The 12,186-nt window shown below is 43.2% G+C and overlaps 1 protein-coding gene across 1 annotated transcript in view; it reads left to right on the top strand.

Annotated features, from left to right (window-relative positions):
- Positions 1-6: 6 nt before the first annotated feature.
- LOC144507846 (diphosphoinositol polyphosphate phosphohydrolase 2-like) overlaps positions 7-12,186 on the top strand; it is a 77,346-nt gene continuing 65,166 nt past the window's right edge. The window contains exon 1 of the mRNA XM_078235241.1: positions 7-147. Coding sequence (XP_078091367.1) covers positions 49-147 — 99 coding nt within the window. The 5' untranslated portion in view covers positions 7-48. The remainder of the gene's footprint in view (positions 148-12,186) is intronic.

Genomic DNA, 12,186 nt, shown 5'->3' with positions numbered 1-12,186 from the left:
GCCCCTGGACTGTTGGCGGCGGTGGCTCGCCCGCCCGCCCCCAGCCAGATGATGAAGATTAAGCACAACCAGACACGCACCTACGATGGCGAGGGCTACAAGAAGCGAGCGGCGTGTCTCTGCTTCAAGAACGACGCCGAGGAAGAGGTGAGCATTTCCCGCCTCGTCGCGGCCGCTCCGACCGGTTGTGTTGGGGGAGGGGGGGTTCGCCAGTCCTCTCCGTTCCCCCTTCCCTGTGCGCCGCTGCCTAGTTCCCCCTTTGCTCCTTCTACCCCCTCTTTACTCTCTTGTACCCTTTTATCCTACCACCCTCGTACCTCTTTCTCCCACTTCCACCCCCACCCCCCCCCCCCCAATTCCGGCTGGTGTCTGAAGAGTTACTAAGCACAGAAAGCCAAGCCTTTCCCCTCTGGCCTTCCTCTGATCTCTCTCTGTTTTCTTATTTATGAACAATTTAAGTTCGACTTGTTTCTTCAGCAGCTTCCCCCCCCCCCACCCCCTCAGTCCATGTGCTACCTCTTGCTGCCCCCCTGCCCTGTTTTGACAGCCTGTTGCTCCCTGAACAATGGGGTCCCTGCTGTTAGATCCGCCAGTCACCGGAGCTGAGGGTTTCCTTGTAATTTTTGTTGTAAATTTATTACGTCTGGTTAAGTGGATCATAACATCCCCAGACTAGTGTTCATGTATGCATGTGACAGATCTGCGGGTCGGCGATTGGGGCTTTCGTTAATTTTTAGTAGATTTCTGTTAGGAGGCAGCATCCGAACGATGTTGCTGCCGCCTTTAATCTAGACTTTGGATTGTGGCATTCGATGTGTACCGTATCTATGGCACTCAAGCGGTTGCTGTCCATAATGTAGGTTTCTGAGGAAGAATCGGCGACGGGAACGCTTTATTGTGGGGAAGCTATTGTGCATCATTTTGAGAATAGGAAAGTTGATCCCCTTAACTGCGCCGTCAGGTTATTTCAACGTTGAATAGGCGCCTCGTGGACACAAGCGTCGGAGCAAGGGAGAATAATCAGTTTTCCTCTTGCCCCCACTGCCCAATGAAAGAGTAAGTGGAGGTGAAGATGATACACAATGAGACTTGGCTTGTCATTTTGTGTGTCTCCTGTCTTTTGAGATACCTAGGGAATGAGAAATCTCCTTGTGGATGCTGACTGTGGTGCTTGTCCATAAATCAAGTTTAAGCACTCTTTAATTCCAGTCTCAGCTGGTACCAAGCCTTTAACTTGTCCATGATGCTGGACTTGGAATTCAGAAGATAAAGTAATTGATTTCATTTATTATTGTCTCATGTATTAGTATACAGTGAAAAATATTGTTTCTTGCATGTGAGACAGACAAAGCATACTGTTTATAGAGAAGGAATGGAGAGAATGCAGATTGATGTCAGCAGATTTAATCTGTGGGGTCAACGTTCACAAAACGTGACAATTTGTGAAGTATATCAATGTGAACTTTATTTTGAAATACTCATACATTCTATTTGTTTTGTGCATGTTGTTTTTTTTGGATATGCTTAGGGTTCAAGTTATTGGTAGCTTGCTAATTTTGCAGGGTAAATACATGGCTATAGGGATAGGGCCTAGGTGGGATTGATCTTCATGCAGGCTTGCTGGGCCAAATGGCCTCCCTCTGCACTGTAGGGATTCTTATTGAGCACATGATCTGCAAAGTAATCACTTCTGTCTTATTTTTGAATGTCCAAGGCAGTAACTGTGGGCAGATGTAGTCAGTAGGTGCCTGATTTAATTGGAAGCAGTGATTCTAGAATTGTTGTAGTGTGCTGGAGTGCAAGAGTTCATGTTATAGCATCATTGGTAAGTTACATAATGACCCTTGCGGCTGGCCCATTTATCTCAGTGGGGCAGTGGGTAGGATCTGACTCCCAGTGTGGTTTAAAATGTCGTACCTAAAGTCAATGTGTCACCTTCAAAACTGCTGGATAGAACATAGAACACTACAGCGCAGTACAGGCCCTTCAGCCCTCGATGTTGCGCTGACCTGTGAAACCAATCTAAAGCCCATCTAACCTACACTATTCCAATATCATCCATATGTTTATCCAATGACCATTTAAATGCCCTTAATGTTGGCGAGTCCACTACTGCTGCAGGCAGGGCATTCCACACCCTTACTACTCTGAGTGAAGAACCTACCTCTGACATCTGACCTATATCTATCACCCCTCAATTTAAAGCTATGTCCCCTCATGCTAGCTATCACCATCCGAGGAAAAGGGCTCTCATTGTCCACCCTATCTAATCCTCTGATCATCTTGTATGCCTCTAAGTCACCTCTTGACCTTCTTTCTAACGAAAACAACCTCAAGTCCCTCAGCCTTTCCTCATAAGACCTTCCCACCATACCAGGCAACATCCTAGTAAATCTCCTCTGTACCCTTTCCAATGCATCCACATCCTTCCTATAATGCGGTGACCAGAACTGTACGCAATACTCCAAGTGCGGCCGCACCAGAGTTTTGTACAGCTGCCGCATGACCTCCTGGCTCCAAAACTCAATCCTTCTACCGATAAAAGCGAACATTCCGTACGCCTTCTTAACAACCCTATCAACCTGGGTGCCAACTTTCAGGGATCCATGCAGATGGACACCAAGATCTCTCTGTTCATCCACACTACCAAGTATCTTACCATTAGCCCAGTACTCTGTATTCCTGTTACTCCTTCCAAAGTGAATCACCTCACACTTTTCCGCATTAAACTCCATTTGCCACCTCTCAGCCCAGCTCTGCAGCTTATCTATGTCCCTCTGTAACCTGCAACAACCTTCGGCACTGTCCGCAACTCCACTGACTAGTGTCATCCGCAAATTTACTAACTCATCCTTCTACGCCCTCATCCAGGTCATTTATAAAAATGACCAACAGCAGTGGCCCCAAAACAGATCCTTGCGGTACACCACTAGTAACTGAACTCCAGGATGAACATTTCCCATCAACCACCACCCTCTGCCTTCTTACAGCTCGCCAATTCCTGATCCAAACCGCTAATTCACCCTCAACCCCATGCCTCTGTATCTTCTGCAATAGCTTACCGTGGGGAACGTTATCAAATGCTTTCCTGATACATATTTCCTTTTGGGGGTACATTCTGATTATTTACCGCTGTTGTCCATTTTAATAGCTGGGTAAACTTCGTGCATGTAGTGACGCTGAATCACCTTTACTCCAGAATAGACTGCAAACATGAGTGGTTGGCCTCTGAAGAATTGCTGGAAAGAATCACTGCTGTTTTACGTGAAAGGCAGCACCTAGCAGTGTGTATTTTATGCATGGGTGTTCCAGGAGTACAAAGTATATCCCTGTTTAGTAAAACTGTCTTCCTGTCAGTTGACCTCGTTATCACCCAGGTTAGTTTAATCATGTAAATTCATAAAGGATTATGAAGCTTCACAAAAACGCTTGCTCAGTAAGAGTAAAACATAAGATTTTGAGGTTTGTTCTTTGGACCTCTTATCAAAAAGTATAGGAACCTTTTATATTACTGACTATCCCAGGAAAATTTCTAGCCTCTGGGGGAATTGCTTTTTTTATGAAGCAGTAATTAAGGAACTACAGAAACATCAATTATTACTGTAACTTATTCAAATAAAACACAGCGTTAAAAGTTAACACCCCTTGTTCCTTTTCTACATTTTGCTTTCAGTTTGTAATTAAAACTGTGCTTGATCTCTTCCCACTTGAACAACAATTACTTTTTGTTTCGATGTTCTCCCACTGGTCTAGTTTGAAGCAGGGAAAACTGGTTTCCCAAGATATCATTCTGATTGAGATTGGTCTGAGTGAGGAGTGAAACCCAATCTTCGCTGCTTTTCAGTAGTACCTGTTCACTGCTGGTTCAGGTCAGACTATTCCTCAGAAGAGGAAGAAAGCTTACTAGAGGTAAATGCTCCATGGAACACTATACAGGTCCCAACAGTTATGGAAGGTGTCTGTATTAAAGCAACCATGTAGTCAGGGAGTTCCAATGAAAGAGCCAAGTTTACTGTTGTTTTCACTACTCCATTTGTAATAACTTGGCTGAAGTGTCTGAATGGAATAGCACTATTTTGGAACCTAGTCTTGAGTGATCAGAAAGCACTGTTTAAAAAGCCCCTTTTAGCAGTAACCCTTAAACTCCATCTGTAGTTATCGTCTTCTACTTCAGCATCTACCTTTACAACACCTCTGATAGTTCGAGTTCAATTTGGGAACTAAATTGAGATTAAACCCAGTGTCTTTTTAAAAGGTGTAACAAATGGAGAATTCGGTTGGCATTAATCCTTTCACTGTGTAAAAAGATTAGAATCATAGAATCTGTACAGTGCAAAAGGGGGCCATTTGGCCCATCAAGCTTGCACTGACAACATTCCCACCCAGAGCCTATCCCCATAACCCCACATGTTTACCTTGCTAATCTCCCTGACACACAATTTAGCATGGCCAATCCACCTAACCTGCACATCTTTGAACTGTGGGAGGAAACCCATGCAGACATGGGGAGAATGTACAAATTTCCAGACAGTGACCCAAGCCAGAAATCGAACCCAGGTCCTTGGGTGCTGAGAGGCAAAAGTGCTGACCACTGTGCTGCCCTAAAAGTGAACACGTCCTGCAGCCTTACCAGCCATCGGTTTTTAGATCCACCCTTAAGTGAAGATAACACCAAAAGTGAACTTCCCCCTTTTTTGCCAGGAAGTTTGCAGGGGGGCCCGTGAATAAGTGTCCAGTTGCTCCTGGGTTTAACTCAAGGTAGTCTTGGATACACTCATTGAATGTTCATTGCCCTCCAAGGCAGAAAGTTTCACAATCAAAACATCTAGCCCTAAATGGCTGACACCTATTATCCTGAGGCCATGATTTCTAGTTTGAGAATCTGCAGCCGAACCAGCATCAAGCCCCCTCGATCTGATATCTCAATAAAATCACACCTCATTTCTTTAAAGTGCATTAAGCCCAATCTGATTAATCTATATTTATAAGACAAATATCTCATCTCATAAATTGAGTTAAGACAAATACAAGGCTGAGCACGTGAGCTTAATCCTTGTGGCTACTGGGAGCACAGTGGGTAAACTTAACTGTGGCAAGTATTTGTTGCTAAAGAGCGATCTGAGGTCGCAGCAATTACCTAATTCCCTCAGCCCTCTCCAGCACTGGCATGTTAAGGCCAAATAAGATTGGCTAACTCAGCATTACAAGGAATTTGGCCTCGAATAAATCTCATCCATATTTCTTAGCTACAGACTGAATCTGTTTCAGATACTGGGTTCGAAGTTGTAACTTTAACCCTTGCCAGCATTTAGATCTGTGGAAGTGCCGACTAAACTCATTGCAGTGCTGGAGTCCTATAGCAGTGGCCATCTGTTTATATCAGCGGTTCCCAATCAGTGTGCAGTGGCATAATGGTGTGCTACGAAGATCCTCCAAGTGTATCATGAGAAAAGACTCAAACTAAAACTAACCACCTTCTCTGTGGTTGGCATCTCCAAGACCTGATGAATCTCCGACCTTCTGAGCATGGGTGGGAAAGAGCCTCACTTGCATCGTTTTAGATTTTATGTTGGTTAGGCCAATGGGACTTGGAAAGGCCCTATCTGTCCACACAAAACAAACTCTACCTGAAGTAATAGTACTCAATATTAATACAAGAGCAAATACTGCAGATGCTGGAAATCTGTGATTTATAAGGAGAAAAACGCTGGAAACACTCGGATAATATGTTGATTGTTTCAAAATTGTGTGAACTGGGTAAATTATTGGTGAACTAATTTTGGGGAAATCAAGGTTCCCTTTATACAGCTTGCATTTGTATTGTGTTAACATTTCTCCAAATCAGTGGCCCAGGTTTTTCAATAGTTATCAGTTCTCAGTGGTGGAAGTCAGATTTTTGACATCCATATGTGCACAGTAAAACAGGGAAACCTGCATTTCCTGATTCTCTCTGGATTTTCCACCTGTGTTACTGTTTGTTCTGACACAAAACGTGGGCTGAAAATTGCCCCACAAAAGTCTTTTGCTGGAGGGCAGTTCAGAGAAAATAAGAGGTGTATCTCTTTGTTATATAGCATAGAAGCGCCGTGACGCACACGGGTGGTAAACACTGGTCGATTTTAAACAATAATAGTTTTTAGCTAAACCCTCCAGTCTCCGGGCTATCCCAGATTCGAGCAGGTAAAAAGGAGCAGTTAGTTTACCTATTTACACCCTATTACCCTACTGATCCCGCCATGCCCACTGGAAGCTGATGCTTTGTTTAGGTGATAGCTTGGTTCCCCTCAAATTTTATTTGCAACATGATCTTGAGGGTCAGATTGACCAATCACTGGTGTTTCTCACTTCCAGAATAAGTGGGTGAAAGTGAATATACCACGGCATGTTGGTGTAATCTGGTTCCTGTTTTCAAGTCATAATTTCTGTCCTTATTTTAATCCAGCACTTTGATTTGTTTAATATAAATATCCAGTTGGATTTGTTTGAAGCCTAAACAGGAGCTGACTAGCTGGGTGATGCAGAAGGATGGATTTATTTATCAGTGTCACAAGTGGGCTTACATTAACACTGCTGTACTGTGGAAAAAATAAATTTACATGGCCAGTTTTCATTATAACTTGACCATAAGAAATGTTTTGTCCAGGAAATTTAAGATTTTTTAAAATACATTATGTAATGTTTCACTTGAGGGGAGTTAGTGTGGAAAATTTTTAATTGGGCAAGAAGTTTGACGTTTTATATATTAGAAGTAGGCTTACATTTGCACTGCAATGAAGTTACTGTGAAAATCCCATAGTCGCCACACTGAGGGAGAATTTCGCATGGCCGATTCACCTAACCACATCTTTCGGACTGTCAGAGAAACCAGAACACCCGGAAGAAATCAAAGATGTGCGGGTTAGGTGGATTGGCCATGCTAAATTGTCCCTTTAGTGTCAGGGGGACTAGCTAGGGTAAATACATGGGGGTAGGGCCTGGGTGGAATTGTGTTTGGTGCAGACTTGATGGGCTGAATGGCCTCTTTCTGCACTCTAGCATTCTGATTCTATGAAACCCACAGACACGGGGCGAATGTGCAGACTTTGCACAGAGACATTGTCTCGAGCTGGGAATTGAGCCTGGGTCCCTGAGTTGCCACCGTGCCTCCTGTGAAAGGGAAGGGTTGAAGGAAATGGGAGCAAAGTTGGGGGCAAAAGGGCATAAATCAAGCAAAGTAGTGGAGACGGATGGGGCATGAGGATGACTGAACTTTAATTTGATCAGCTGAGTGTTCAATGTAAAGTTTGCTGAAGTGAAGAGGCTGCCACAATCGCCTAAGTCATTCTCTGGGTCTGCTGGGTTGTTCAGCTGGGTATGGGCTACCAACACAATGTTGGGGAGATTCTGATTACCAAAGTAATGGTTAGAGTGGGAGTGATTGCTGCTTGGCTGAGGCAGATTCCCAATCTGAGGCTGATGTGCAGTAAAGTTGGCGTACACATCCAAGTACTCAAGGGAGAGTGAGGATTGCTTTCTGCTCTGCAAGGATTGTGTCCTAGTTTCCTTGTGTATGTCTGTGAAAGGAGAAAGGACAGTGCTAGGGTGGAGGGAGGGGTTATCTGATTTAATGAGGGAACATTCTAAGATAGGGTTGTGATTTGTTCTATATTGCTGCTTGTGCAATAAGATTGCTCTCTTTCAGCTTGCCTCCTGCCCTCTGCTCACCAGTCACAGCTCTTGAAACCAGTGAGACAAACAGTGCTTGCTTGTGTGTGAAATTTGGGTGAATGCAAACACACCATTCAATGTGAAATACTGGAAGTCCAGGTTTAAGCTCTGCCTCTCTATATCTGAATTTCCCTCTCAATTCTATTGAATGTTGAGAAGTTCTCCTGCTCTTGCATTGCAGATATCAGCTAAATATGCTACAGGATGTTCTTAGTCAGACAACAGAGTACCTTGTGGAATCTCATTCTTTTGCTAATACTTGTTGAAGATTTAAAAATATTTTATTTCACTTTCCCTCATTCTTTTGCTTTCTGTACTTATTAAAATTCCCCCCATTCTCATTTTGACTTCTTGGTTCAGTTTCTGCACTCTTCGTTTCCAGTTCTTCGATCCAGTTGGTGAAGAAGAGACTCAATTGCTTGGCCTATTTACAGAAGTAAATTCTGTCCCATTAACATTGCTTTTCTTTGAGGTGGCTGAGCACTGCTGTTTGAGCTATCTGTACAAATAAACGTCCTTGAGAAACTCTACAATTCTCTTGCTTTCGTGATATTGAAGTTGTCTAATTTACTGAAAAAAAACAGACCAGTTGGTTATGTCTTAATATTAAATGCACAGTGTACATCCTTTTGGATGGCCTGCAGTAATCCAATGCTTTATTAGTCATTGAAACCTAATACAGGGTGTTGCAGTTAACAAATTGCTGTCTTGCTGCTTTGATTCTGTATCCAGCCAGGTTAGCGGGAGAATCTTTTCTTGCTGATCATTAAGGTAGTTTAAGTAATCAAATTTCCATTTCTGTTGAGCATTGGATGGCTTTGCACTTCAGGCTCTTATTTTGGCCCTTAACTGATCATTTCACATCAAATATGTTGTGTGAGAAGCAGCAATTCCGTTCTGTCGCAGGCATCTTCTACTAGACTTGCCGATGGTGCAAAGAAAAGTGAAAAGGAAAAAGGCCTTTAATCGGGTACCATGGAGCTGATGTAAGATAGGCAAGTGGACAAGAAATAATTGTGACCATTATATATAGTTTTTAAAAGCCTATGGGAGGTAAAGTTCCAGTTTTGATATTCTGGGAAGGAAATTTGAGTAGGTATTAGTGTCGTATCTTGCTTTTGTTGTAGTGATCATAGAACCCCTACAGTACAGAAAGAGGCCATTCGGCCCATCGCATCTGCACCGACCACAATCCCACCCAGGCCCTACCCCCATATCCCTACATATTTACCCACTAATCCCTCTAACCTACATATCTAAGGACGCTAAGGGCAATTTTTAGCATGGCCAATCGACCTAACCCGCACATCTTTGGACACATCTTTTGGTGATGGTGTTGGGCAGTGAAATTAGGTTGGCTTGTTTGCTAATAATTTCCCTTCCCCCCCCCCCCCCAATGTTACAATTTGAATCTGATTCACAAAACAAAAATGCTCACTCCTCGATGATAATTTGGTTGGAAATTCAACTGCAATTTATTTATATAAATACCTTTTTTTAAAGCAATAAAATATTGCAAGTCTTGGACAAGTGTTCAAAATCAAAATTTGACACTGAACTACATAAGGAGACAATGGATTGATAGGCAAACCTTTGTCGAATAGGAAGGTTTTAAGGAGGAAGGCAAGGTGGACAGACTTGGGAAGGAAATTCCAGAGCATAGTGCCGAGGTGATTGAAGGCACAGGCATCAATGGTGGAGTAATTAAAATTCAGGATCTTTGAGGTCACAATTTAATGAGCACAGGAGTATGGGGTCGGAGGGGATTCAAGATGAGTCACGGGAGGGGGGTTCTGGGAATGAGAGCTGAGAATTTTAAACTTGAGGCATTGCTTGATATAGCTCAGTGAGCACAAGGATGCTGGGTGAAGACTCAAGTAAGAGTTTTGTATGACAAGTTTACAAAAGTAGAATGTGGAGGTGGGTCAGCAGTGCATTGGAATTAAGTCCAGTGATGAGAGTTTCAGCAGTGGATGTAGTGGGTGGAAGTTGCAAAGGGTGGTCTTTGTTATGGTGGGGATATGATGTTAGAAGCTCACCCCTGTCAAATATAACTCTTTTTTTATATAGCATTTTTCAGGAGCACTGGCCACCTCTGTGTGCTTTACAGTAGTTTTGAAGTGCAGTCACTTAATGTCGGCAATGAAACAACAAATCTGTGTACAGCAAGCTCCCAGTATTGCTTGTTGTGGTGATTTGGGGATAAGTATAAGCCAGGTCACTGGGAATAACTCCTCTGCGAGTCTTTAAAGTATTGCCATAGGATCTTTTGCATCCATCCGAGTTAGTAGACGTCTCGGTTGAGCGCCTCATCCAAAAGCCAGCCCTTCTGACAGTGTAGCTTTCTCTCAGTATTGAACATGTCAGCTTTTGAGGGTTTTTTATGGTTAAAGCTTTGGAATGGAGCTTGAATCCCAAACCTTGAGTCGAGAAAGGATGTTACACCTAGATGGCCGATGCTGATGCCAGTAATATGACACCAGGATTTCAAGCAGTCTGGTTCAGTCTTGGACAGTTGCCAAGGAAAGGGATGGGGCTGAAGCTGGGAAATGGAGTTTGGAGCAGGAACCAACGACTTTTCCTCTTTTCCAATATTGGAGGAAATTTCTGCTTATCCAGTGCTGGATGTTGGAGAAGCAGTCTGATTTTAATTAGTGCAGGAGTGTGATGCACATGTATGAGGGATGATGGAGGAGGGTGAATTATGCAATAGAGGTGTGCAACTTGTGTGGTGTTTCCCCTGAAAAATGTGTGACTCATGAACATTTGGTTGGGAAACACTCTTGCATCCCCTGCAGCAACGTACTGGTATGCAAGTGTCACAACTGGAGCATATTGGTGTCTGATAAATGAAGTTAGGTTAATGTGAACTTGGAGTTTGAGTTTTTCATGTCATAGTAATCTTGAATTTGGAATGTTGACGTCACTTAGCACTGCTGCTTCACAGCTCCAGGGTCCCGGGTTCGATTCCTGGCTCGGGTCACTGTCTGTGTCGAGTTTGCACATTCTCCTCGTGTCTGCGTGGGTTTCCTCCGGGTGCTCCGGTTTCCTCCCACAGTCCAAAGATGTGCGGGTTAGGTTGATTGGCCAGGTTAAAAAAAAAAAAAATTGCCCCTTAGAATCCTAAGATGTGTAGGTTAGAGGGATTAGTGGGTAAATATATGGGGGTAAGGCCTGGGTGGGATTGTGGTCGGTGCAGACTCGATGGGCCGAATGGCCTCCTTCTGCACTGTAGGGTTTCTATTCTATTTCTATTCTACTTGATGCAGAAGGAAGGTTCTAAAAGCATGCAGGAAAATAGTTCTAGAAGAAATATAAACATGCCATGTGAGTTTTAATAGTTAAGACTACTTAAAATGTGAGCTTAAACTGATTGATTAATTCTGTAATTTTTTTTGTTTTTCAAAATAAGTTTTATTAGTGTCGCAAGTAGGCTTACACTAACACTGCAGTGAAGTTACTGTGAAAATCCCCTAGTTGCCACACTCTGGCGCTTGTTCAGGTACACTGAGGGAGAATTTAGCATGGCCAATGCACCTAACCACCACGTCTTTCAGGCTGTGGAAGGAAACCGGAGCACCCGGAGGAATTCCACACATTGACCCAAGACTTGAACCTGGGTCCCTGGCGCTGTGAGGCAGCAGTACTAACCACTGCCACCCCCGAATACAATGCAATGGTAATAAAAGTTACTTTTGCCCACATATTTAGAAGATTTTCACAGTTACGTCATTATGTGCAGATAATCAGTGTGATTGAGAAGTCATTACTCTTGTTTGGCAAGTGGAGAATACTCAGCTGACAAAAGACTTGTGTGAACTTGAAGTTAGCAGGGTTGTCATGAACTAACTGACCTGTAGTTACTCTATTTCTCCTCCTCATGGTGTTTTTTGTTTTTTCAGAATAAGGTTTAAGTTTATTTATTAGTATCACAAGTGAGCTTACATTCACACTGAAATGCACAATGGTTAGCACTGCTGCCTCACCGTGCCAGGGACCCAGGTTCAATTCCAGCCTTGGGTCACTATCTGCGTGGAGTTTGTGCATTCTCTCCGTGTCTGCGTGGATTTCCTCTGGGTGCTCCAGTTTCCTCCCACAGTTTGACGGACGTGCTGGTGAGGTGCATTGACTCGAACAGGCCCTGGAGTGTGGCGACTAAGGGAATTTCACAGTAACTTCTTTGCAATGTTTAATGTAAACTTTACTTGTGACTAATAAATTTTAACTTTTTTAATGTTTTGTATTTTATTTATTTGCAAGTGGAGTGAGGGGCTAATTGCAATTTGGGATTTTGCTGGTGGGCTTTACTTTGATGTGCATGATGTTTTGATCCATTTTCTCCAAGGTGATTATGTCCAGTTTTATCATCCAGTAAATGATGGTTAATTAATTGCTATGAAAGAGAACAAACGAGTGAAACTCACTGTCTGCTGATTAAGAGCTGCAGGGACTGATATCCACAACTGGACTGCCCACATT

Source organism: Mustelus asterias, chromosome 19 (genome assembly GCF_964213995.1).
Source record: "Mustelus asterias chromosome 19, sMusAst1.hap1.1, whole genome shotgun sequence".
Taxonomy (NCBI): Eukaryota; Metazoa; Chordata; class Chondrichthyes; order Carcharhiniformes; family Triakidae; genus Mustelus; species Mustelus asterias.
Note: the sequence above shows the minus strand (reverse complement) of the source record. Positions and strands in the feature narration are given on the sequence as shown.